Source organism: Carcharhinus amblyrhynchos, chromosome 34, assembly GCF_965287045.1.
Source record: "Carcharhinus amblyrhynchos chromosome 34, sCarAmb.v2.hapA, whole genome shotgun sequence".
NCBI lineage: Eukaryota > Metazoa > Chordata > Chondrichthyes > Carcharhiniformes > Carcharhinidae > Carcharhinus > Carcharhinus amblyrhynchos.
Genome location: NC_137357.1, coordinates 8,089,551 through 8,116,168, shown reverse-complemented (window position 1 = coordinate 8,116,168; position 26,618 = coordinate 8,089,551). Strand labels below are relative to the sequence as shown.

General features: G+C 44.1%; 2 protein-coding genes across 10 annotated transcripts in view; one reads left to right on the top strand and one right to left on the bottom strand.

Moving 5' to 3' along the window:
* The window catches only part of LOC145361396 (electrogenic sodium bicarbonate cotransporter 4-like), a 100,758-nt gene extending 94,773 nt beyond the window's left edge, over positions 1-5,985 (top strand). For 5 of the 9 annotated variants that reach the window (XM_080217104.1, XM_080217110.1, XM_080217109.1 and 2 more), the window contains 2 exons: positions 808-878; positions 4,309-5,984. In XM_080217104.1, coding sequence (XP_080073230.1) covers positions 808-878; positions 4,309-4,474 — 237 coding nt within the window. In that variant the 3' untranslated portion in view covers positions 4,475-5,984. Of the gene's footprint in view, positions 1-807; positions 879-4,308 lie in introns of all 9 variants that reach the window. The other 4 variants (XM_080217106.1, XM_080217112.1, XM_080217113.1 and 1 more) reach the window with 2 other exon arrangements.
* A 7,554-nt stretch (positions 5,986-13,539) lies between these two features.
* The window catches only part of mthfd2 (methylenetetrahydrofolate dehydrogenase (NADP+ dependent) 2, methenyltetrahydrofolate cyclohydrolase), a 31,558-nt gene continuing 18,479 nt past the window's right edge, over positions 13,540-26,618 (bottom strand). Inside the window, exons 5-8 of the mRNA XM_080216819.1 lie at positions 25,934-26,041; positions 23,080-23,172; positions 21,433-21,558; positions 13,540-14,927 (exon numbers count right to left, since the gene is read on the bottom strand). Of these exons, the coding sequence (XP_080072945.1) occupies positions 14,803-14,927; positions 21,433-21,558; positions 23,080-23,172; positions 25,934-26,041 (452 nt within the window). The 3' untranslated portion in view covers positions 13,540-14,802. The remainder of the gene's footprint in view (positions 14,928-21,432; positions 21,559-23,079; positions 23,173-25,933; positions 26,042-26,618) is intronic.

Sequence of the window (26,618 nt, the reverse complement as noted above, 5' to 3'; positions counted from 1 at the left end):
ACTTACATTTACATGGATTCTGACATGTCCAAAGGTGTGTCAGGGGACAGAGCAGAAACCCCAAAGTATGTTATGTAGCCCAACTGGATCCCAACAGCCTTTTCTATTTTGGCATTATTGTGATGATAAGTTGTTTCACTCCAAGTGTGAGTCCATTGACACATTATAGAATCAGAGAATCCTACAGTGCAGGTGGAAGTATTTGTTCCTTATCCACTCTGTCCATGTCTCTCATAATCTTGTACACCTTGATCAGGTCACCCTCAGTCCTCCCTGCTCCAACAACCCTTCAACGAAGAGGAAATATAGCAAACGTCTTCTCCCTCCACCCCCCACCCCAACTAGGAATTCCACATCTACATGACTTTTGTCAGTGAGCACAGAGCCATGGTGTGGAGATGCCAGCGTTGGACTGGGGTAGGCACAGTAAGAAGTCTCACGAGCTTTCAGAGTGCTGCTCCTTTATCAGGTGAGTGAAGGAGCAGCGCTCTGAAAGCTGGTGACACCAAATAAACCTGTTGGACTTCAACCTGGTGTTGTGAGACTTCTCACTAAGTACAGAGCACCTTTGCTCAAACTGCTGTGTGTTAAATGGCTGCAATTCAGGACAGGGTGGAACTAGGCGTCATTGGTTTTCTGAGAAGCAGGAAAAGTCCGCTGCTTTTACCAGTTCAACGGATCTCACTTTTCTCCGTGGTGCCATTTAACACTGAAGATCTCAACGGAACCAGCCAACGTTGAGAGGTAAAGATGGCATCTGTTTAATATCTTTACTTCATCTGACCTGTGAATGTGATTAATTACCAGGAGAAAGGTCCTCTAGCTGGAGTTATGCAAGCTGAAATGTCACCCTGCAACTCTGACTCACTCGACCGCAGGTACCCGTTGATTTATTTATTTCACTCTTATAGATTAAAGATAAAAGATCGCCAAAATCCTCAATCTGACTGCATGGTTTCTAGATTTCTGTTTCTAGATTGTATCCCTCTCCTTGGTTGGAATGCAGAAAAGAGAAACAAGCGTTGTCTTAACTGCTTGCATTGAAGTAAAATTGTTATCCTTGTTCTAAATAACAGAGGGTGGTGAGTGTCTGGAATGAGCTGCCAGGGGCAGTAGCAGAGGCGGGTACAATTTTGTCTTTTAACAAGTGTTTAAACAGTTACATGGATAAGATGGGTGGAGAGGGATATGGGCCAAATGCATGCAATTGGGATTAGGTTAGTAGTAAAGACTGGGGAAGTTGGGCTGAAGGGCCTGTTTCCATGCTGGAAGCCTCTATGACTCAGTGGCCGGAACTTTATCAGCACACCCACCCGATTCCGGGGGTGGGCGAGGCTCGGAGATCAGCATTCTCTGTTGGCCTCGGATGGGATCGTACGAACCTTGGGTGGAAGTGCCAGTAAAATTCTGCCCAATGACTCTGTAACAGTGACTGTATTTGAAAAGTAGTTTATGTATTCGAGGGCACTGTTATGGAGTTCTGCGCTTACTTACAAGAGGCGTTAGAATGTAAAGTATTGAACATTTTTGTGAGGTACGTATATCAAGGGATATGGAGCTAAGAGGCATCAATGGATTTGAGGTAGATTGGCCAACACCTAATTGAAGGCAGGAAGGGGAAAGTTAGGCGTTGGGAAAGGCAGGTGGGACTGGGGCAGTAGGGTAGAGGTGTGATGGAGAGGCGAGTTGGGGGAGAGGGTGAATCTGTCGGGAGCAGATCTGATAGAAGTTTACAAAATTATGACAGGCATGGATAGAATTGATGGTTGGTGTCTTTTTCCCAAGGTAGAAATGGCAATCACTGGGGGGCATAGATTTAAGGTAAAAGGGGGAAAGCTTCAAGGTGATGCAAGAGGCAAGTGTTTTACACAGAGGGTGGTAAGTGCCTGGAAATCGCTGCCAGAAAAGGTGGCAGAAGCAGGTACAACAGCAATGTTTAAGTGACATCTTAGATACGTGAATAGACAGGGAATAGAGGGATATGGATCGGGTAGAGGCAAAAGGCCTTTAGTTTAGAAAGGCATCGTGTCGGCGCAGGATTGATGGGCTGAAAGGCCTGTTTGTGCGGCTGCAGTGCTCTTTGTTCTTTGAATGCTAGAACAGGTTCAAGGAACGATATAGCTTCTTCTGTTCCTAATGATAAGCCTACAGAGAACCTTAGTAAGACTTCAGTGCATGTGGTATCAGGGTCCACACTACAGCATGGAGACTTCAGCGAGAGTACAAAGAAATCTTCAGAAGGATGCTGACTGGTGTGAGGATGTACAAATAAGAAGGAAGACTTGAAAAATTTGGAGCACTTTTTTTTATTTGGAGTAACACTGATTATTGCACAATATTTTGGAGGCGTTTATAATGATGAAAGCATGGAACAAGGTCTTGGAAGGCCTAATGCAGAAGGAAATATACAGTAAATGCCAGAACTCTGAAGAGTATTGATAGGCAGAGGGATCTGGGTGTATGGGTACACAGGTCACTGAAAGTGGCAACACAGGTGGAGAAGGTAGTCAGGAAGGCATACATCATGCTTGCCTTCATCGGCCAGGGTATTGAGTTTGAAAACTGTGAAGTCATGTTGCAGCTTTATAGAACTTTAATTAGACCGCACTCGCAATATAGTGTTCAATTCTGTGGCCACACTACCAGAAGGATGTGAAGGATGTTGCCTGGTATGGAGGGCATTAGTTGTGAGGAGATGTTGGAGGAACTTGATTTATTATCACTGGAATGACAGAGTTTGAGGGGCTGACCTGCTAGAAGTCTACAAGATCATGAGCAGCACGGACAGAGTGGATAGTCAGAAGGTTTTTCCCAGGGTGGAAGGCTCAATTACTCGGGGGTATATGTTTCAGGTGCCAGGGGCAAAGTTTAAAGGAGGCAAGTTTTTTACAGAAAGGGCGGTGGGTGCCTGGAACTCACTGCCAGAGGAGGTAGTTGAAGTAGATGAGATAGTGACTTCTAAGGGGCGTCTTGACAAACACATGAATAGGATGGGAATAGAAGGATATGGTCTTCGGAAGGATAGGGAGTTTTAGTTCAGTCGGGCAGCATGGTCAGTGCAGGCTTGGAGGGCCGAAGGGCCTGTTCCTGTGCTGTAATTTTCTTTGTTCCTTGTTCTAAGGTAGGTAGAAGCAGCAAAGTGCTAGAAACACTCAGCAGGTCAAGCAGCAGCCTGTGGAGAAAGAGTTATTATTTCAGATCGATTACGTATCACCAGATCTAGAAGGTGTTAGTGATTTAATAGACTGTAAATAAATATGTGTAAACAGTGAGTGCCAGCAAGCTAATCATTTGCATTTACATGACATACATTAAATGTAGAAGAACATCCTTCATTGCGGTTGAAGCAAACTCACAGCCCAGGGATTTATTCTGGGATAAAGGCAAAATACTGCAGATGCTGGACTCTGAAACACGAACAGAAAAGATTGCTGGAAAACCTCAGCAGCTGTAACAGCAGCTGTGGAGAGAGAATAGAGCCAACATTTTGAATCTGGATAACCCTTTGTCAGAGCTCATCATGCTGGAGTTGGTGGAAGTGGCAGAGGATGATTCTTTGAATGCAGAGGCTGGCGGGGTCAAAAGGAAGGACAAGAGGAATGCTATCCTAGGGCAGTATGGTGGCACAGTGGTCAGCACTGCTGCCTCAGAACGCCAGGGACCTGGGTTCAATTCCGGCCTCGGGTCACTGTCTGTGTGGAGTTTGTACATTCTCCCCATGTCTGTGTGGGTTTCGTCCTGTTTCCTTCCACAGTCCAAAAGTGTGCATGTTAGGTTGATTGGCCATACTAAATTGCCCCTTAATGTGAGGGGAATAGGAGGGTAAATATATGGGCTATGGCGATAGCACGTAGGTGGGATTGTTGCCGATGCAGGTTTGATGGGCCAAATGGCTTCCTTCTGCTCTGTAAATTCTGAGCTGGTGATATATCTTCCTCAATCCTCCCACTGTAGTTGACAAGCCTCTCCACCTTGTCTGACCCACCTCCTCCCCCCCTTCCCAGGAGGGAGGGAATGCTCCTTGTCCTCTCTTTTCATCCCACCAGCCTCCGCATTCAAAAGATCAGCCTCCACCATTTCCACCGACTCCAGCATGATGAGCTCTGAGGAAGGGTCATCCAGCATGAACCACTGACTCGATCCTCTCTCTACAGATACTGTCAGAGCCGCTCAGCTTCTCCAGCAGTTTCAGTTTTTGATTTATTCTGGGACTTTTTTTGTCCCAGAATAGGGGGTGGGGGGAGGGGGGCGCGAAACTGTGTGTAAGTGAAGAGAATAATGTTCTCCCCTCTCTAAATCTCTCCACAGTATAACTTTACACCTCAAGATTTCCTGTCCGTCTTCCCCCGCTTTCAACTACTCCCCGAACGCCATATGCCCTGTCCCACAGGTCAAGATAGAAATGGAGTCAGATTATGACGATACGGATAACGAGAAGGCTTGGAGAGACACAGGCGGTGAGACTACTTTGTAGCCTGGTCTGCTGGGTCCCGTCAGAAACACTTTGTTAGCACATGGACCTTGGGAACTGTTGACATGGGCTGACAGATCAGGGCCTTGTGCATGTTAACTTTCAGAGAACTGCACTTTGTCCAGACACAATACCAGACCAGAGTATCTACTGCAAGTGAAGATTTATATGCACCTATGTTGTCTTTTTGCCTGCACGTGTTGTACAAAAATATGTTTTTAAAGAATATTGACATTATTATTAAAGATTAGGAAACAACAGTTAGTGACAGTCAAACAAGACTGCAGTGCGTACCAACAAATTCCAGGAATTAGGAAATTGCTTTGAGGCAATTGTAATTTTTAAAGCCAGTTCTCTGTTGAGATTTAACTTTGATGTTGTGAAGAGATTGACCCAGCGTTCATGTAAATGCATTCTTTGCCAACTTCCTGCCTGTAAGCTTTTCTCCTTCAGATCAATACTGTTGTGAGCAAGACTTGTTCCAATTCATTTCAACAGGATGACAATTCTGATGAGAACACCTTACTACTTTTACAAATTCTTTTTAGTTATACTGCACAGGGCGTGAAGTGGAGGGAACTCAGATAGCGTAGGTCATCTTAACCATCTAGTCGCTTTTCAGAAGTCCCTGGGTGTAGAATTTCCCATTTGATGTCGGTGCAGTTTATTCCTATTTAAGTGAGGATACCTGATCAAACCTAGTGATTTCTCATGGCAGATTAAGATGCTCTACAAATGTCAATCATGCATTTCGTTATTCCCTTTTTAATTTATTTTGTAATTGCTGTATTTGAAATTGTCTGTAGAAATTACGATGCATGACAAATTAATGCTGTGACTTTTTTTTCTGGCAGTCCGTCTTTCTGCTAAGAGCTCTTCAGACAGTGAGAAATCGAACAAAATAGACCAGAAAGATGATTATGTGTGTGGCACAGTAGCACAGTGGTTAGCACTGCTGCCTCGCAGCGCCAGGGACCCGGGTTCAATTCCCAGCTCGAGTCATTCTCTGAGCAGAGTCTGCACGTTCTCCCTGTGTCTGTGTGGGTTTCCTCCGGGTGCTCTGGTTTCCCCCCACAGTTCGAAAGACGTGCTGGTTGGGTGCTAAATTCTCCCTCAGTGTACCCGAACAGGCTCTGGAGTGTGGCGACTAGGGGATTTTCACAGTAACTTCATTGCAGTGTTAATGTTAGCCTTACTTGTGACACTAATAAATAAAACCTTACGCTCCTTCCATTAGGTGTTCAGATACTTCAAAATTTACTTCTTCCTGAATTTGGTTTTATGGAAAACCGGTTGAATTTAATGACGAGCAAATTTGTGCTTTCTCAGTGCAAAAGTGAAACAGGTTTGGAATCAAATAATCTGGAGTCCGATCGGCAGAACAACTTTGGAAGGGAGAGAAAAACCTTCTGTAAATAATAAAACACACCACTGTCTTCTCAAAGGGTACGGCTAAAAGGTGTCGAAGTCTCATCATTCGATGCATCCTCACTATCTGTTTCTTATGTTCTCCTTCGCTCATTCTGCTGGTCTATAGAAGATCGAATGGTTCCAGTACGTCAACATTTATTTTTGGGTTTGAGATTAATGTTTCAGTAGGCAATAGCCTAAATCATAAATTCAGAAGAATTGCCTATAAACAGGGCATGTCTGGATATGTAAAACCACTCTAAGTGTAGGTATCAATCATACAACTCTATACGAGGTTCACCTTTCTACATGCTTTCTCTGCCAAAAGGCAACATTTGCTGAAACTGTGGGAGTGAATCCTTCAGGAGGCCGCAACACATTATTCCACTACTGCCATTCAACATCAGGTTTGCTCAAGAATAGACAAGGACTGGTCACAGAATTCCAAGTTGGAGTTCCAAACCCATTGCTGCTCACTACTGTAAATGAATAATCTGCTGGATGCGTTCAAAACCAGAGGTAAGCAACCAGTAAAAGTTGTAATCTAAGATAGCAGCCTGGGGAGGTGGGGAAAGCACACACCTGAAAGTTCATAGTGGTCAATTTTTAACAATGCCAGCTCATTTAAGTAGTTGAAATAATGGAAATGATCAATAAACCCTCCAGTACACTTGCACACTGTTAAACTTCTGTTGTTAAGTTTAATATATCAAAACTCTAATGACATTTGTTGGCAGATGCGAGTCCTACAATTAAGTCAACTGATGAATATTTATTACACTAACCGCAACGATGGAAAAACTTTCTATGACTTGCCAACATTATACTTACATGAGCAGCTTTAGTACAGAACATGTTATCAAATGCTGGTGACTAAAGGGAAGATTGACTGAGTTGACATTATTCCCCTGTCCGGTTGTAAGCTTGAGGGTTTGAGGCCAGAGCATGGCAGAATCCTGTGACCTAGGTCAACACTCAGGTCCCGAGGGATAACTGCTCCTTTAAGGTGGTCTCATTTTGAGGGAACTATTTGAAATTCACAGACCATTATTCAAAGGTATCCTAGGCAATATTTGGCCCTGAACCCAGCATCACATAAAAAGCAGATGGTCAATTATCTCATTATTGTTTGCGAGACATTACCAATGCCACATCTGTCAGCTTGGACAACATTCAGAATGCATGCCTTTTCTTTAGAAACATCACCTGATCAAAGCAAGTAATATTATTTGTTTGCAACTAAATATGTTTCTATTATTCCGTTGCCTCACTCTGTTAAAATAATTTTACCTTGGCAATAACATTGGGGAAGTGAAACTGGAATCACTGGGAACTTGCAAATAGCACACAAATTCACATTTTATTCCTGGATCAGAATGATCCAAAACAATTCAGAACAAAGAGCGAGGAACTGAGCTATCCCTGAATTCAGTTCATTTTGTCACTCCTGTCTAGGTGGGAGTAAATATAATTAAAACAAGAGGGGAAACAAAACGAACTGTTGAAAATTCCTTGCTGCAACTCAGTTGCATTACATGATAAAAACTGCAGGTGGAATCATTTAACAATGGGACTGATCACTGCCGTTTATTTCACTGATACACTGATACATACACATGAGCATTACGACAACTGACTCTTCCCACTGGGTAAAGAGATGGATGAGATGTTAAACCGAGGGCCCACCTGCTCTTCAAGGTGATGTGTAAGATCTGACAACATGATTTTAAGAAGGGCAGCGGAGTTCTCCGCAGTGTCCGAATCAATACAACATCAAGCAACATCACTGAAGTAGGTTTTCACACGGTCCATTTATCTCATTGCTTTTGGTGGGATTGTATGATTCTTAAATTGGTTGCCGTCTTTGTCGGCATCACAAGTCTTTAAAAAGCGTTTTATTGGCTATGAAACAATTTGGAGGTTCTGAGGACATGAAAGGTGCTATATAAATGCAAGATCCTTTTTCTAAGATTGACAGGAATAAAGTTCCATTTCTTTTTTAATGAGGTGCCTGCTCTTCCCTGTAACCAATGGTCTACGACTAAGAGCCTGCACCAACAACAATCCCACCCAGGCAGCTTCAGAAACCACCTATTTTCACAGTAACTTCATTGCAGCACACTTGTGGCACTAATAAATAAACTTTAAAATTTATAAATAAACTTTAAACATTGAAGCCATCTACTCTTATTATTTTGGTAACAGATTATTAATTACAGAGGAAAGCTTTGGATACTCTTTTTTGTTCATTCATTCACTTTGTCTTAGGCTGAAGGCCAAGGTATGCTAACTTGGTGCCCAGTCCTCTTCTGCTAACAATGCAAGGGTGTTGTGGGGACAATTTATTTGACCTAGAATTTAGAGAGGGCTGCTACTTGCTGAATGGATGGTGACCTAGAAAAACAAGGAAACCATGATGCGGACCCAACTTGATCCAGAATTACAACAGACTTCAATATCGCTGCAAGGACAGGCAGAAAGAGTCATCTTTGCAGAGAAAGGCCATGAACAAGTTCTTATAGTTTGATTTTTGCACCCTGTCCTACTGGAACATGCCTTCCCGGATATCGTGTACAATCCTCGGAGATCATTTACCATTTCATATTCAATGATGTTATATAGTAGAATCCCAGTTTCAATAGGTTCCAGTTAGCCGTTAATACACAGGGACAAGATCCATTATATATTAATATACATCCATTGTCAATTTCCAGACACTTTGTGGCCCTGGGACTATAATGTCTCCCAGTGTTCTGAGTTTCCAGACAGTTCTGAAAGTGTTCAAATACACTTGAAAGTGAAATGTTTATTTCACTTCTCTCATTGCATACCTATATGCAGGGGCAGCACAGTGGTTAGCATTGCTGCCTCACAGTGCCAGGGATGTGGGTTCAATTCCCATCTGTGTGGAGTCTGCACATTCTCCCCGTGTCTGCGCATGTTTCCTCTGGGTGCACCTCCTACACAGTCCGAAAGATGTGCTGGTTAGGTGCATTGACTGTGCTAAATTTTCCCTCAGCGTACCTGAACAGGTGCCGGAGTGTGGCCACCAGGGGATTTTCACAGTAACTCCACTGCAATGTTCATGTAAGCTTACTTATGATGCTAATAAATAAACTTAAAAAAATTCATAAAATCCCTACAGTACAGAAGGAGGCCATTCAGCATGTCAAGTCTGCACCAATAACAATCCCACCCAGGCCCTATCCCCATAGCCCCATGTATTTACCTTGCTAATCCTCCTGAAATGAAGCATGGCCAATCTATCTAACCTGCACTCCCCTGGATTTTTTAAAATCAGCCCAACTGCTCGTCTTTGTTAGAACATCTCCACATTGAATCTTGCTCTGCAAGGGGTCAGGTTTCGGCACTGAGATAAGTACTCCGATTAATTCTGCTATTCTGTAAATTCCCTATCCAGTCAGGGAGCATAACACCAAAGGGAATGCATATGTTAACTCTGGTGAATGCCATTCGATTTATGCTTGCTTCCTGAGTTAAACCTTCATCTTGCTTCTTCCGCAGACAGCACTGGTGATGATCCCTCTGTCACTTTTTGTAAAACCATTTCTAGACTCCTGCTCGCCCTGACAACTTTCCTCAAAAGATTTCAGTCTCTATTGTAAAACTCAGTGTCTGCAGCGCTGATAACTTTTATTGATTTACATGGTCCAGAGATGTGCGGGTTAGGTTGATTGGCCATGCTAAATTGACCATGGCTTCAAAGGGATTAGCAGGGTCAATATTTGGGTTTATGGGATAGGGTGGGATTGTTGTCGGTGCAAGCTTGATGGGCCGAAGGGATTCTGTGATGCAATCACTTTGTCCTGTACTTGGTACAGTTACCACAATTCAGCTCCTAGCGAATGAGTGATTTGGGAAACATTAAGATTGCACAGATGCATTTGAAAGATTTGTCAGCTTGATGGGGTGGACTTCAAGAGGTTGGAGAATCCAGAACATGGAGGCAGAGTCTGGATAACAGGCCCATCATTTAGGTTCAGACCTGGGATGAGGAGAAATTTATTTCAAAGGGTTGGGAAGCTTTGGAACAGGTTGCATTATATTGTTTTACTTCTCTGCAGAAATTGATTTGATCATTCTCCAGAAGAGTGTGGAAAGCACCAGATTTAAGAAAGATAAATAAGGGATACAAGCAAGAGGCAGCTTAAGTGGAAAACACTCCCACGCTAATGTCGATAGTGAGACATGGTGACGACGAATGAAACCTGTGTGTCTATATCATTTAACAGGCAAAGACTAACAAATGCCAACACCCCCTCCCCACCCACCATTCCAGAGGGGGACTTCCTTCCATGACACCCTGGTCCACCTCTCGAATCTCAATCCTAGCTTCCCAAACAAGCACAAGAGGGCGATACCTGTCTGCTCAGCTCCCCATAGGCCATTCCAAAGCCCCGCCCCCCCCACCCCAATGTTCCAGGTAAAACGCCAATTTAGTTTCCAATTCAGTCAACTGCATTCTTGTTTCTACAATGCAGCCTCCTCCGCACTGCAACCAATCACATAGATGGTTACATCCCTCAAATCAACCTGAAATATTAAGGCTGAAATTCTCCAGTTATTCACGCTGGAGGGATTCTCTGGCCCCCATCCGCAGTGTGGGTTTCCCATTGGAATGGGGTGATGTCAATGGGAATTTCCATTGACAGCGACTGGGTCAGAGAATCCTGCCGCTGGCAAACAACTCACCGCTTCCTACAGCGGGAAATGTGTGGCTGGGAGGAAAGAGAATCTCACCCTAACTCTTTTTCCATCAGTCACAGACCTGCTGAGTATTCCCAGCATTTTGTGTTTGTATTTAATTAAAACCTATTCTAATTTCTTAGGGCGATATGTAGTTATATTTATTAAGTTTATTGTTTAATAACAAATTAATTTACTATTAGGTCAGCACGGTGGTTAACACTGCTGCCTCACAGCACCAGGGACCTGAGTTTGATTCCCGGCTTGGGTCAGTGCCTGTGCAGAATCTGCACGTTCTCCCCGTGTCTGCATGGGTTTCCTCCGGGTGCTCCAGTTTCCTCCCACAGGCCGAAAGACGTGCTTGTTAAGTTCATTAACCCAAACAGGTGCTGGAATGTGGCGACTGGGGGATTTTCACAGTAACATCACTGCCGTGCTAATGTAAACTTACTTGTGACTAATAAATTAATAAATAATTTAGCCATCGAGGCAGGAAGCCTGGGCGATGTTATTCCCTCCACCCTCCAACTCTGATTCAGCACAAAGCAGACCCTGGACCATGTTTTAATTTCATTCCTTCTGATTGAAACACTTGAGAAATTGATTCTCAATTCAACAATTTCAACATAGTTAGGCACCAATCAATTACTGAGTACTGTAATTTCCGTTCCTGCAAACCAATTGGATGGATTTGTTAAGACTGGAGGCTTCTCAGTGCCAGAAAACATTTGCTATTTTTTTTCCAGTCGCGCCCCTCCTCCTCCTCCATTTGGTTTCCCCATTCGTGAAGTGAGGAACTCTTTCCTGCAGTACGGCTTCAGATAAAAATGATCCAAGTCCCCATTTCAGATGAGGTAGATGATGATTTGGGAGCAGGGTGGAAGGAGGAACGGGGCAATTAAGGCTGAGCCGACTGTCAGAGGTAAAATTATATTCAACACAGCATTCGCGAGTGGTGGATCCTTTATTGCCTTCTTTTCAATAAGGAGAGAACCGAAGAATTCCTAAGGCTTCTTCACTGTGCTCTGCTCAATTGTGCACAGTCACCCTTTTTTATAGAACATTTCTTACATCTTCCAGTAAAGATAATTGTTTCTAGTCACACACACCGGTTAATTATTTACATATGATACAAAGGTCGGCCAGAGACAATAGCTGTTTAATTGCGTCCCATCTGTACTGTCATAATCTTTGGTGGTAGAATGTCCGTTTAGACAATGGTCACTTAATCACGTCTTAATTACAGTTTTGGTGCTGTTGGCAAGGACATTCAGCTGTGTCCTGTTAATAGATTGTTGTGAAATATCCAACTTTTTGCTGTTGTATTTCATGTACATGCAGAAACACCCAGTCTGTAACGAGGGTGCTGCTAATTTTCCTGGTACTCCGCTGAGCTCAGTTCTCCCTTTCTACACTACTCCATTCTTGCTTTCAGACATTACCTTCTATCAAGGCTCATTAGGATACGGAATGCTTGAAGTTTTGTTCAGGAGGTGCTGTATCCAGTTTTAGCATATTTTAGACTGGAATCAGTTTCTTTTTTATGTGTACTTAAATCAGCATACCTGACCAGATGCCAGAGTGTGACAACTTGGGGATTTTCACAGTAACTTCATTGCAGTATTACTGTAAGCCTACTTGTGAGATAAATAAATAAATTGCCTTTGTCAAACAGGACTTGCATACTGGGTAAAGCTCATGGTAACTTCCACTGGAAAAAGATAATGTACCGCCGACAAACTTTCAGAATGAACCCATCGCAAGTGTGCTCAATTGCTCACTTTATGTGATTTGTTTAAAAACATCGTTCCATTGGCATGGAGGATACAAGGGGTCATCAGGTGGCTGGGGCACAGGTTGGCATTGAATGTGTGTATATGCATGTGCACAAGTACGCAGGGTGTAGTAAGGACAACTGGGGTTAATTTAGCTCCTGGTTATCACAGTGGTTAGCACTGCTGCCTCACAGGTGCAGGGACACAGGCTCAATTCCAGCTGCAGGTAACTGTGTGTGTGCGTGGAGTTCGCAATTTCTCCTTGTGTCTAAGTAGATTTCCTCCGGGTTCCTCCCACACTCCAAAGATGCACAGAGCATTGAGTACAGGGAGTTGGGACATCATGTTACAAACGTACAAAACATTGGTAAGGCCACATTCCAGTACTGCGTACAATTCTGGTCACCATACTATAGTAAGGATGTTATTAAACTGGAAAAGGTGCAAAAAGGATTTACAAGAATGTTACTGGGAGTGGAAGGTTTGAAATATAAGAAGAGGCTGGATAGACTGGGACTATTTTCCCTGGAGAGTAGGAGTATGAGGGGTCACCTTTTTAAAATCACGGGGGACTTGGACAAGGTGAATAGCTGACGCCTTTTCCCCAGGGGAGGGGAGTCCAAAACTAGAGGACACAGGTTTAAGGTGAGAAGGGAAAGGGGACCTGAGGAGCAATTTTTTCACCCAGAGAACAGAGCATATATGGAATGAGCTGCCTCATGAGATGTGAGAGACGGGTACAATTACAATATTTAAAAGACATTTGGACAGATACATGGATGGGAAAGATTTAGAGGGATATGGGCCAAATGCAGGCAAATGTGATAATTTCAGTTTAGGAAACTAGTTGGCATGGACGCGTTGGGCTAAAGGGCCTGTTTCTGTGCTGGATATCTCTATGACTCTAGGTTAGGTGGACTGGCCATGCTAAATTGCCCTTGCTATCCAATGATGTGCTGGTTTAGGTAGATTGGCCATGCTAAATTGTTCCTTCGTCCCAAGATATGTAGATGAGGTGGACTGGTCACCCTAAATGGAATTACAGAGATAGGGTCTGGATAAGATGCTCTATCAGAAGATTGGTGTGGACTCAAAGAGCCAAATGGCCTCTTCTGCACTAAAGGGATTCTTTGATTCTTTAGAAGGTGTGGGAGCTTCACAATGACAGGACGAGATTCTCTTTTGAAATGTTAACAAACTTTAATTCAGAGCCTGAACCATTCCTACCTTACATCAGCATGTGATTAATACACATTATACCTAATGCTTGGAGGCCTTACATGAAAGAATAAAAATAATTTAGCTTTCACTGAGTTACGATAACTCAGAGATTGCTTTCTTCAAGTACAGTGGCTCCATAATTTTTAAACCATTTATTGAAAGAGTTGATATGACCATGAATATTTGGTGTCAATATTTAGTCACAAATACTGCATGGTCATAGCTCACATCAACCTTGGAAGTTAATCTTGTCCTGCTAGACCGGACAGCGACACCTCCATATGTGCATTGCAAAGTGTTGCGAAGAATGCAATTCCACCATAACCATGGCAGATTGTAACAGATATAAAACAGATATCCAGCACCCAACTATTAGGAGACAGAGCACTCTGACTTTGTTTGCTCTGCACCCCCACCCTCCCCTCCCCCAAACTAGACAGCCAGTGGTACAACAAGCAGGCTTTTATGGCCTACTCGCATTGGAGGAGGAGAAGAAAGAAGGGTTGCCTGACATTTGCAGAACACAGAGGCTCTGTCTCAACCTTGTGTGGAGGAGCATACTGATGTGCCAATGCACTACACATTGCCAACCTCGCAACCATGGTGCCTCAGTGGCTTAGGAGTCATTCTAATACTGTCTGAGCTTAATGGAGAATGCTCAAACCATTGACAAAATTTCTGTTGGCTTTGCTTTCTCCAGGGACAGAGTACTGCAAAATGATACAGGCTATACTGTAAAATTATCTACATTTACAACCTTCCTCGTCGTACCAAATGACAACGGAACCAGCAGAATTGTTGCTGGGCTGTCTTCATTAACATCTTCAAACAGATTACAGCACCAGGAGCCCTTCCCTGGCCTAGCAAATTCCACGTCCGCTCATCGTAACTTCAAGACCAGGAATAAAAAGTTTCTTATTTTAATAAAAGGGAGCAGATGTTCCCAGCAGTTGACCTAAGGACTCTTGTGTTACTGAGAGGCTTCCTACGCAAACTCTAAAAATTGCACATAATTTAAATTCTTAACTAAAAAGGTAAATAAATTACATTCAATGCAAAGCGAAAAACGTAACGCCCTCAAGCACGATATGAAAATAAATAAATTGCTCAGTTGGTTAGCCTTCGGTATGTGTGGATGTAAAACAGTACGTTGGAATGTTCAACAGAGGGGGTTGTGCCCCCATCCCTCTGTGGCACAACCACAGGATAACTATTTGTTCAGTTCTCCCTCAACTTTAAAAGCTTCTTGGCTGCAATGATGGTGTTTTTCATCAGCATGGCAACAGTCATGGGTCCAACTCCTCCTGGTACCGGTGTTATAAAACTGGCTTTCTTCTTCACTTCTGAAAAAGATACAAGTTAAAGAAAAAAAAGTATAAAATTACAATTTTTTAAAAAATATTTTTCCCCATCATGAATCATAGAATCCTTATAGTGCTGAAGGGGGCCATTCAGCCCATCGGGTCTGCACTGACCACAATCCCACCCAGGCCCTATCCTTGTAGCCCTATGTATTTACCCTGCCAGTCTGCCTGACACTTAAGAGGCAATTTAGCATGGCCAATCCGCCTAACCCGCACATCTTTGGAGTGTGGGAGGAAACCCACGCAGACATGGGGAGAATGTGCAAACTCTGCACAACAGTGACCCGTGCTGGGAATTGAACCAGGTCCCAGATGCTGTGAGGCAGCACTGCTAAACAGTGTGCTGCCGTGTATTTAATTCAGGGTTAGACTGCAAATTTCCAAATGGAAGTTCATAACTGCAGTACTCACAACTGTGGCCAAATGGGCAGAACATTAAAAAGCTGACATTCAATACATTGCTCCCACTATGATACTTCAAATCTTTGGTTATGGGGTGACATGGTGGTACTCAGGTTAGTAGTGCTGCCTCACAGCACCAGGAGCCTGGGTTCGATTCCCAGCTTGGGTCACTGTCTGTGCGGAGTCTGCACATTCTCTCCATGTCTGCATGGGTTTCCTCTGGATGCCCTGGTTTCCTCCAACAGTCTGAAAGATGTGCTGGTTAAGTGCATTGGCCATGGTAAATTCTCCCTCCGTGTACCTGAACAGGCCCTGGAGTGTGGGAACTAGGGGATTTTCACAGTAAAATCATTGCAGTGATTAGAATCATAGAATCTCTACGGTACAGAAGGAGGCCGTTCAGCCCATCAAGCCTCCAATGACAACCCCACCCAGCTCCTCCCATAACCCGTGCTAACCCTCCTGATAGTAGGGTCATTTAGCATAGCCAATCCACCAAACTGCACACCTTTTGAGCGAGAGGGGAAACCGGAGCACCTGGAGGAAAGCCATGCACATATGGTAAGAATGTGTCAACTCTACGCAAACTGTGGCCAAGGCTGGAATTGAACCCTGGTCCTGTGAGACAACTGTGCCACCTTTTCCTGATAGGAGTCTGCAAGATTATGAGTGGCATGGACAGAGTAGATAGTCAGAAGCTTTTTCCCAGGGTGGAAGAGTCAATTACTAGGGGACACAGGTTAAGGTGTGAGGGGTGAGATTTAAAGGAGATGTTGGAGGCAAATGTTTTAGACAGAGGGTGGTGGGTCCCTGGAACTCGTTGCTGGGGGAGGTTGTGGAAGGAGATACAATAATGAGTTTTAAGGGGCGTCTGGACAAAAACATGAATAGGATGGGAATACAGGGATATGGTCCCTGGAAGGGTAGGGGGTTTTATTGTGATCGGTGCAGGCTTGGAGGACCAAATGGCCTGTTCTTGTGCTGTAATTTTCTTTGTGACACTTATAAATAAACTTTATAACTTTTAAATGAAAATCATTACTGGCAACTTCTGTGGAGAAAGAAATAGTTAAAATTTTGAGTCTGTAGAAGAAGCATGATTCATTATATACTGAATGGGGCGGGGTGGAGCAGCTGGATCAGAATAGAAGTAGTAAAAAGTCTGACAATACCAGGTTTTAGTCCAACCTATTTATTTGATAATATACTCACAAGCTTTCGAGGGACATCCTCTTCGTCAGGTGAATGGAGAGTTCTGGCCAGAACTCTCCATTCACCTGACGAAGAGGGTGTCCCTCGAAAGCTTGTGAGTATATTATCAAATAAATAGGTTGGACTAAAACCTGGTGTTGTCAGACTTTTTACTGTGTTTACGCCAGTCCAACGCCGGCATACCCACATCAGAATAGAAGGTCAGAGGTGGAACCTAAGAGATATTGCAACAAAGAGGCAGAAGTCACGAGACACAGGGAGCGTTAATGGCAGCGTGAAAGGCTAAGGATGATGTCAGAGTGGCATCAGAATGTGTTAATGGGAGAACAAGTCAGCGTTCAAAAAAGACCAAACAACCGATGCAGGAGAAAGGTCAGTCTAGAGTTATTGAACTCATTGGAGTTCAGAGGGCTGTAACACACCTAATGAGAAAAGGAGGTGCCGCTCTCCCAGTTTACGTTGGGCTTGACTGTAACAGGCCAAGGACAGACACATGGAAAAGAGAAACAGATGCTGAGTTGAAATGGCGTGCAACTGGAAGGCTGGAGAGGGGGGTGGGGGGGTCATGCTTGCAGACTGAGCAAAGGTGTTCTGCAAAGCAGTCACGCAGGCTGCGTTCTGTCTCCTCAATGTCGAGGAGGCTGCGTTAGAAGTGGCGAATACATCAACTCAATTGAAGGAGGTGCAACTGAAATGTTGCTTCACCTGAAAGGAGTATGTGAGTCTTGAATGGGGAGGAGACTACGGGACCACGGGGCAGGCTTTGCATTTTCTGCAATCGCAAGAGAAGGTGCTGTGGGAATAATGGAGGAGTGGACCAGGATAAAGGGAGCGTTTTCTGCAGAATGCTGACAAAGATGGAGGGTGAGAGAATGTGTTGCATGGTTACATCATGCTGGAGTTGGTGGAAATGGTGGAGGTCAGTGGGGTGGAAAGTGAGGACAAGGAGGACCCTATCATGGTTCTGGGAGCAAAGAAGGGAAAATGAGTGAGGACAGGGGTGTAGGTAATGGGTTGAACCTGGTTGAGTGCACTGTCAAACACAAGGGAGAGAGGGGAGCAGCGACCTCAGATGAATGGCAAAAGGCAGACATGTTAGAAACCATTTACAAAGTGACATCGTTGGAACGGATACGATGGAGGCAGAGAAACTGGGAAAATGAGATGGAGTTCTTGCAGAAAGCAGGCTGAGAAGACTTACAGCGGAGGTAGCTGTGGGAGTTGATAAGTTTGTAATTAATATTGGTGGCCAGTCTATCACCAGAAATGGAGACAGAGAGGTGAAGGAAGGGAAGTGGGGTAGAAATTGGAAGCAGAGAGATCAAAAAATAAAAGCAATAATCTTTCCAGGTCCAGATGAGACATTAAGTGGCACCAATAAATTAACAATGTCATGAAAAAAAACATTGTGGGAGTAGGATGAGAGAAAAAAAAGAAAGCTCCACACATTTCTTGTACAGAACACACTTTCTTTAGCCCTTCACTCTGTCATTGGCACGGTGGCACAGTGGTTAGCACTGCTGCCTCACAGCACCAGGGACCGGGTTCAATTCCTGGTTTGGGTCACTGTCTGTGTGGTGTTTGCACATTCGCCCCATATCTGTGTGGGTATCCTCTGGGTGCTCCAGATTCCTCCCACAGTCCAAAGATGTGTGGGGGTTAGGTGAATTGTCCCTTTGTGTCAGGGGGACTAGCTAGGGTAAACGCATGGGGGTTATGGGGATAGGGCCTGGGTGGGATTGTGATCGGTGCACTTAGGGATTGTGTGATTCTATCTCTCCGAGCTCCCACCTATCACTGACTCTGTTCCAGCTGCTTTATCCTCCATTATACAGTATGCAATCCAACACATTCTGTCCCCTCTTTAGTTCCAAAGACTCATACGGACTCAAAACTTTAACTCTCTCTTTCCAAAGATGCTGCCAGACCTGCCCAGCCTTTCCAGCATCTTGTGTTTTTCTTCCAGATTTCCAGCATCCGAAACTTTGCTTTTACTGCACAAATGCTAATCAGACTCAGTGATCCAGCAACAAAACAGGCAGGATTCAGTCCATGAATACGTAGGAATCGACCTTATACTCGAAGCATCTTACTATTGCACAGCAATCCATGCCTGAATTCCCCAAAAAAATTTAAAATCCTACGATGAACAATGAAGGATTTATTCACTCTGCAACGTGGTCTCATTCCAGTGATATTTCCCAGTTCAAAAGAAAAATTACAATCGCGTGCAAACTGAATGTAGCCATTGAACAAGTCACGAGCTCATTCCACCAATTCACTTATCTAATCAAGCTGATCATATTTGAACATTTACAATCTTCTCCAGTCCAGGGAGATAAAAACTTCTATCTCAGATGGCAGGCATTAAAATTCGAAACCGAAACTGATATTTTCACATGGGGACTTCGCATACTGGTGTGGAAATTTCATCTACCAAGTACTTGCTGTTCCAAATAAACCACTTGTCCCCTCGACATTCTGAAAACATGATAGAAGTGAAATCTATGAAAGCACTGAAAAGTTGGATGTGCAGTTTTCAACTCAAACAGAAAATAGGGGCGGGGTAGCATATTTGACTCTTCTCTGTCATTCAGTATGATCATGGCTGATCCCCCATCTCAATGCCAAACTTCTGCTCTCTCCCCATACCGTTCAACACCCTTAGAGTCCAGAAATCTATATCCTTCCTAAATATATTCAGTCACTTGGCCTCCAGCTTTCTGTGGTGGATAATTCCACCCTCTGAGTGAAGGTGTTCCTCCTCATCCCACTCTTAAATGGCCTACCTCACATCCTGAGACAGCGACCCTTCATTCACGAACCCCCAGCCAGGGGGAAACATCAATCTTGCAACCCATCTATTTGATCCTGGTGAAAACTGAGAGAGTCGACACGTGAGCACTGCTTCCCGACAGCGCCAGGTATCCGGGTTCGATTCCAGCTTGGTCACTCTGTGTGGAGACTGCAAGTTCTCCCTGTGTCTGCGTGGGTTTCCCCCGGGTGCTCCAGTTTCCTCCCACAGGCTATGCGGGTTGATTGGTCATGCTAACTTTGTCCCTTAGTGTCAGGGAGACTAGCAGGATAAATACATGGGGCTGTGGGGATAGGGCCTGGATGGGATTGTGGTCGGTCCAGATTCTATGGGCCGCATGGCCTCCTTCTGCACTGTAGGGATTCTATGAATATTAAAATGTTGCAATGAGGGGTTCCCCCCTCTCATTCTTCTAAACTTGAGTGCTTACAAACCTCGTCAATTCAATCTCTCTTCATAGAACAATCCTGCCATCCCAGAGATCAATCAGGCAAACTTGTTCCGACAGTGCCTGCACTGATATCCAATTCTGTCTATTTGCAGGATTCCAGGTTCAAACATACTGTAATGACCCAGAGATATAGCAGAGACAGGAGAACTGGCCTCTGCCCGCACTCTCACAATTGCATGTTTCCCAAGTTGGAACATGAAGGATTAACGGCAAGAATTAACAGACCTCCCACTCCAGCTTTCTTGGAGTAGAAATGTAACAATTCACGCAGTTTTGCCACCCCACATTAAAACGGCCCTGAGCAAAGTCAAAAATAACACACTGGCTGTCAGCATGCCAAACTAATCCTTCTTGAACTATTTACAACAGACTTGTCCGACCTTTTCGCTCAGGGTAGGGTGGGGGACGGGATATATATATGTATATATACACACACACATAACTTTCTCAGTCAAGGGGCCGATGAGCAAATTTCAGAAAGCTAAGGTTTGAAGTTTGTTTATTAGTGTCACAAGTAGGCTTACATTAACACTGCAGTGAAGTTACTGTGAAAATCCCCTAGTCGCCACACTGTTCAGGTACACCAAGGGAGAATTTAGCACCTAACCAGCATGTCTTTTGGACTGTGGGAGAAAACTGGAGCACCCGGAGGAAACGCATGCAGTCACGGGGAGAACATGCAAACTCTGTACAGACAGTGACCCAAGCTGGAAAGTGAACCCGGGTCTCTGGTGCTATAAAGCAGCAGTGGTAACCACTGTGCCGCCCAGTTATTAACACTGACTGACACTGCCATGCAGTCTGAAAACACCTCAAATTAAAATACCTCCATCCTCAGTTTAATTATTCAATGTCCTCAACCCTCCTGAACAGGAACTTTGTTCACTTCTGCAAGTCCCAGTGATTTCCTCCTATGTTGGTTTATTTCACACCCTAGAGTTTAAGTAATGAGCTGTAGGCTCTGGAATTCCCTCCCTGGGCTTCTCTACCTCTTCCTCCACTTCAGATGATGATGAAAGTCTCCCTCCTGGGCCATGCTTTTGATCATCTGCCCCGATAACTCCTCCCGTGGCTTAGTTCCAAAAAATGTTTTGTTGCTAACATTCATGAAGTGCCTCCAGCCAATATATAAACATAAATAAATTGTGGCTTTCAACCTCTTTGAAATTTTTTTTGAAAGGTACTAAACAGAATTAACAGTAAATTATTCTCTTTCACAGCCGACCAGCCACAACACCATTTATCATAGAATTCCTACAGTACATCAAGTCTGCACTGACCACAATCCCACCCAGGTCCTATCTCCATAACCCTCATTTACTTTGCTTATCCCCCTGACACTCAGAGGCAATTTAGCATGGCCAAACAAACATAGCCTGCACATCTGTATACTGTGGAAGGAAACTGGAGCACCCGGAGGAAACCCATGCAGACACGGGGAGAAAGTGCAGACCCCACACAGACAGTGACCCAAGCCAGGTCCCTGGCGCTGAGAGGCAGCAGTGCTAACCACTGCGCTGCCCTGATGTATCAGGCACACACCACACAGGCTCCATATTTCATGCATTCTTAATAACTCCTGTGTTCATTCATCCTCCAATTACCTTCAAAATCAACGTCGCCAACCAGCTTTGGCTTGCCGGTGACAGGATCCTGGATACGATTAATTCCAACGTCAATGACTGCCGCTCCTTCTTTAATCATGTCAGCGGTGATTAGCTTCGGGATACCTGCAATGCACGGGAGAAGCCAGTCAAGTCACAAAACTCGGAAAAGACAATATTCATTTGTGCAGTGACAGTGAGTAGAATGAGTCCATCTTCTTTGGGATCTCAGAGGAATGGGAGGTGACCTTACCAAAACATCAAATTTAGAGTTCAGAGCTGGGGTTTGCAGTAAGACATTGGGCATTTCGGATGGAGAGAAGGAGGAGAAATTTCTTCACACAGCGTGACAATTTCAGGTTTTTGATACTAAGGGAATAAAGAATGCAGAGATATGGCAGGAAAGTGGAGTTGATGTACAATTACAATAATGATCTTGTTAAATGTCGAGCAGAAGGAGGCGATGGCCTCGCTAGATTATTAATCCAAAAACTCAACTTGTGACCTGGAGACTTGAGTTCGAATCCCGCCACGGCAGATAAATAAAAAAAAAATCAGGAATTAAAAGACTGATTGTCCGGAAACCTCATTTGGTTCACTAATGTCCTTTAGCGAAGGCAATCTGCTGTCCTTACTTGGCCTGGCATACATGTGATTCCAGGGGCACAGAGATGTGGTCGACTTTCAACTGCCCTTGGGCAACTAGAGATTAGGCAATGATTGCTGTCCAGCTAGCAACACCCATGTCACATGAATAAATTAAAAAAAAAGGCAGGTGGGATCATATGATTACACAGCCTCCGGCAAATAAGGAACCTTGAACTTGTGCAAATTCAGATTTGTTTTAATATATGGAAACACAGAATTTAACAACCTGTTACCAAGTTATTACTGGGGATTTGCACCATTGATCCATAGGATTTGTGCATTAGTCATAGTTACTGAATGCTCACAGGATAGAACATAGAACCCCACAGTGCAGAAACAGGCCCTTCGGCCCATCGAGTCTGCACCGACCACAACCCCACCCAGGCCCTACCCCCATATCCCTACACATTTACCCACTAATCCCTCTAACCTACACATCCCAGGACACTAAGGGGCAATTTTAGCAGGGCCAATCAACCTAACCCGCACATCTTTGGAGTGTGGGAGGAAACCGGAGCACCCGGAGAAAACCCACGCGGACACAGGGAGAATGAGCAACCTCCACACAGACAGTGATCCAAGCTGGGAATCGAACCCAGGACCCTGGAGCTGTGAAGCAGCAGTGCTAACCACTGTGCTACTGTGCCGTTACCGTGTTTTGATAGTGCACAATTCAAAACACTGATGGCAAAAAAAGCTGCCAATTCCACTGAATGTAGTAATTTGAGAAAAGCTTCAACTGAACCTGCCTTCACTTCAAACAAAAATAATGATTACTCTCCAAAAGTGAAAGAATAGATTCCTCAAAATCATGAGCCAGCATTTAGGAGTCAAAGGGTCACATGCTGGAGTTTATACTTTGGTTGGGTGGGGGGGGGCGGAATGTTCTATCTGCTGCTTTTGACTAAGCAAACCAGTACGAAACACTATGCTCATTTTGCATCTGAAACTTTACTCAAAGACTCCAACGTTAAACAGTCCAATAGCTTGAAACCTCACCTGCTGCAGCCACAATGATGTCCGCGAGCTTGGTGTGCTCCCTCAGCTGGTCTTTGGGTGTGTATCGATGGGAGATGGTCACCGTGGCATCCCCTGCAATACAACACTTAGCTTTAAAGTTCAATTAGTGAGGAAAGCAACAGATCCCTGTGCTCTACAAGTTAATGGTAAGATACAAGAGCTTGCTTGAAGCCAAATACAATCAGATTAATTAAGAAAAGGTCTCATTGCCTTCCATGGGCCACTAATTGCAAGATTAAAGAGCCAGGAAGAGACACAAGAAGTCTTTGGCAGGTAGGATCAAGGAAAGCCCTAAAGCTTTCTATAGGTATGTCAGGGATAAAAGAATGACTGGGGTGAGATTGGGGCCAGTCAAGGACAGTAGTGGGAAGTTGTGCATGGAGTTTGAAGAGATAGGAAAGGTGCTAAATGAATTTTTTCATCAGTATTCACATAGGAAAAAGACAGTGATGTCGAGGAGAATACTGAGATACAGACTATTAAGACTAGATGGGATTGAGGTTCATAAGGAGGAGGTGTTAGCAATTCTAGAAAGTTTGAAAATAGATAAGTCCCCTGGGCTGGATGAAATTTATTCTAGGAATATGTGGGAAGCTAGTGTTGCCTGGTTTGGTGGGAAGGTCTTATCAGGAAAGGCTGAGGGACTTGAGGCTGTTTTCCTCAGAGAAAAGGTTAAGAGATGACTTAATAGAGGCATACAAGATGATCAGAGGATGAGGTAGAGTGGACAGTGAGAGCCTTTTTCCTCAGATGGAGATGGCTAGCACGAGGGGACATAGCTTTAAATTGAGGGATGATAGGTATAGGACACATGTCAGAGGTAGGTTCTTTACCCAGAGAGTAGTAAGGGCGTGGAATGCCCTGCCTGCAATAGTAGCGGACTTGCCAACATTAAGGGCATTGAAATGGTAATTGGATAAACACGTGGACGATATTGGAATAGAGTAGGTTAGATGGGCTTTAGATTGGTTTTTACGTGTCGGCGCAACACCGAGGGCTGAAGGGCCTGTACTACGCTGTCATGTTCTATGTTAAACTCTTCAGATGGATAGGGACACTGCATTGTCCCTTATAAAGGTAGTGATGTATATAATTGCAGTGATGCATTTCAAAAGCACTTCAAAGCTTAGGAAAGAATCTCTAACCTATGTCTCTGAAGAGATGCCCAAATATTATCTTAAATCCCCAACCAAAGTTGTAAGGAAGACATATTTCTCAGGCTGTCAAAAGGGGGAAAGTGTTTATTTAAATATATTTTCACAAATTCAGCAATTAAACAGGTGAAATGAGTTTGAAAAGTGCGCTCCTGGATAGCTACCGTTAGTAAGGTTTTTATTAAACTTCATGCCATGACAACAGTCAGTCAGATAAAAGTCTACTGAGAATGCTCAGTCTACAAGAGACAACCGGTCTACAAGAGCAACAGGCGGGTTGTTTGACATGTATTGGCCAAGAACCAAAATCGGATATTTAGAATTGTGTCTGCTGGAGTCAAAATCGAAAGCAGCAGATTGCAGTTCACATCATGTCACTTCAATCATCACCCATGTAACAGTTTCTTGGAAGAACCACCAGAGGCCACTTAAAACAGCAAACGTCTTGTTTGAAAAAGGCGTGCAAAAGGCAAATTCTGATACTGCGAGTTCCACTTTGTATTTTGGCCCCACCTTTAATTATTTATTTTTAGCCTGAGTATAATAAGTCGGGATTGCAATGCAGAGTGTTAATAATGGACCATGGACTGGATAGTGGACAGTCACCAAGATCTGCACTTGTAAAGCAGTGGCTTAGCCTTTGCTATGAAGTTAAATTCATAGCTTGCACAACAGCGCAAACTTCAGGTCACAGGAGACTCAATCTTACTGTAAAGTTAAATGCAAATAGCAGCATAATCTTAAAGAGAGTGGTTTTGCTTTGAGACATAGAAAATATAGGATTCATAGAATCCCTACAGTGCAGAAGGAGGCCATTCGAGTCTGCACCAACCGCAGTTCGACCCAGGTCCTATCCCCATAACCCCATGTATTTACCCTAGCTAGTTCCCCTGACACCAAAGGGCCAATTCACCTATCTAACCCGCACATCTTTGGACTGCGGAAGGAAACTGGAGCACCCAGAGGCAACTCACAGAGACACAGGGAGAACGTGCAAACTCCACACAGAGACTCAAGCCAGGAATTAAACCCGCGTCCCCGGTGCTGTGAGGCAGCAGTGCTAACCACTGTGCCACCATGCCGCCCCAAATTGGGGCGCTTCCAAATGGTACTCTTCCCAGAGGTCCCAAGACCCATTTCCCACTGTTATTAAACACAGATTTAGGGGCCACTGAAAAACGTGATGGCACTTGTAAAGTTGCATGATGGGAGTGTCATTTTGTACAATAATTAATGGTTATAAATAAAGCGGATAGAACTTCAAAATGAAGGCCCATTAACATTTTAAATATCTTGAATAAAGTTTTTATTGAACTTCATGTCAGGGCAACAGCCAGTAGTTAAAATTTGGTGAGAATACTCAGTTTAAAATTGCCCCTTCGTGTCAGGGGGACTAGTAGGGTAAATACATGGGTTTATGGGGATTGGGCCTGGATGGGATTGTGTTGGGTGCAGACTCAATGGGCCAAATGGTACAGACAGGTTGTCTGACATGCATTAGCCAAGAACCAAAAACTTGGAAAAAGAACAGAGACTGTACTGTGTCCATGGACTCATTCCGAAACTCAAATTGGATATTCAGAATTGTGGCTGCTGTCGTCAAAAGAACACAATTGAAATTCAGCAGCTTGTCGATCCCATCATGTCACTTAAATCACAATTCATCATTTCACCCTCACCTCCAGGTCTCTCATGGGCACCGTCTGTATGCAGCAGCATCGCAATGGGCATTCCCACATTTTTTGACCGTCCGGCAACGACGACGTTCTTCCCGAGAGTTGGGATTCCTGGACGGAAAATGTGGAATCCCGTCAATTCACAAAAATGAGCACAACCTACACTTCTCACTCAAAAAGAATCCGTTTTCTTCCATTCTGCCGCTGGCTACAACTATAACCTGAAGAAGCCAATCAACACAGCTACTATCAAGGAAATTTAATCTGATCTTTATCCTTTTGTAGAACCGAGTGCCCCAGCCTCAACTGCTCTTCCAGCAGCGCATACAACTATCGAGTGACTTTTTTAAAAAAAATTCATTTATGGGATGGGATGTGAGCATCGCTGTTTGGCCAAAAGAATTTATTGGCCATCAGAAATGGTAGTGAGCTGCCTTCTTGAATCGCTGCAGCTCATGAGGTGTGCGTACACTCACAGTGCTGTTAGGGAGAGAATTCTAGGATTTTGACCTAGTGATAGTGAAGGAATGGCTGATATATTTCCAAAACAGGAAGGGGATTGGCTTGGAAAGGAACTTGCCGTCCTAAGTGGAATGGTTGTGGGTTTGGAAACTGCTACCCAAAGAAGGCTTGGTGAATTCCTCCAGTGCACCTTGTGGATGGTATACACAGCTGCTACTGCTGGTCA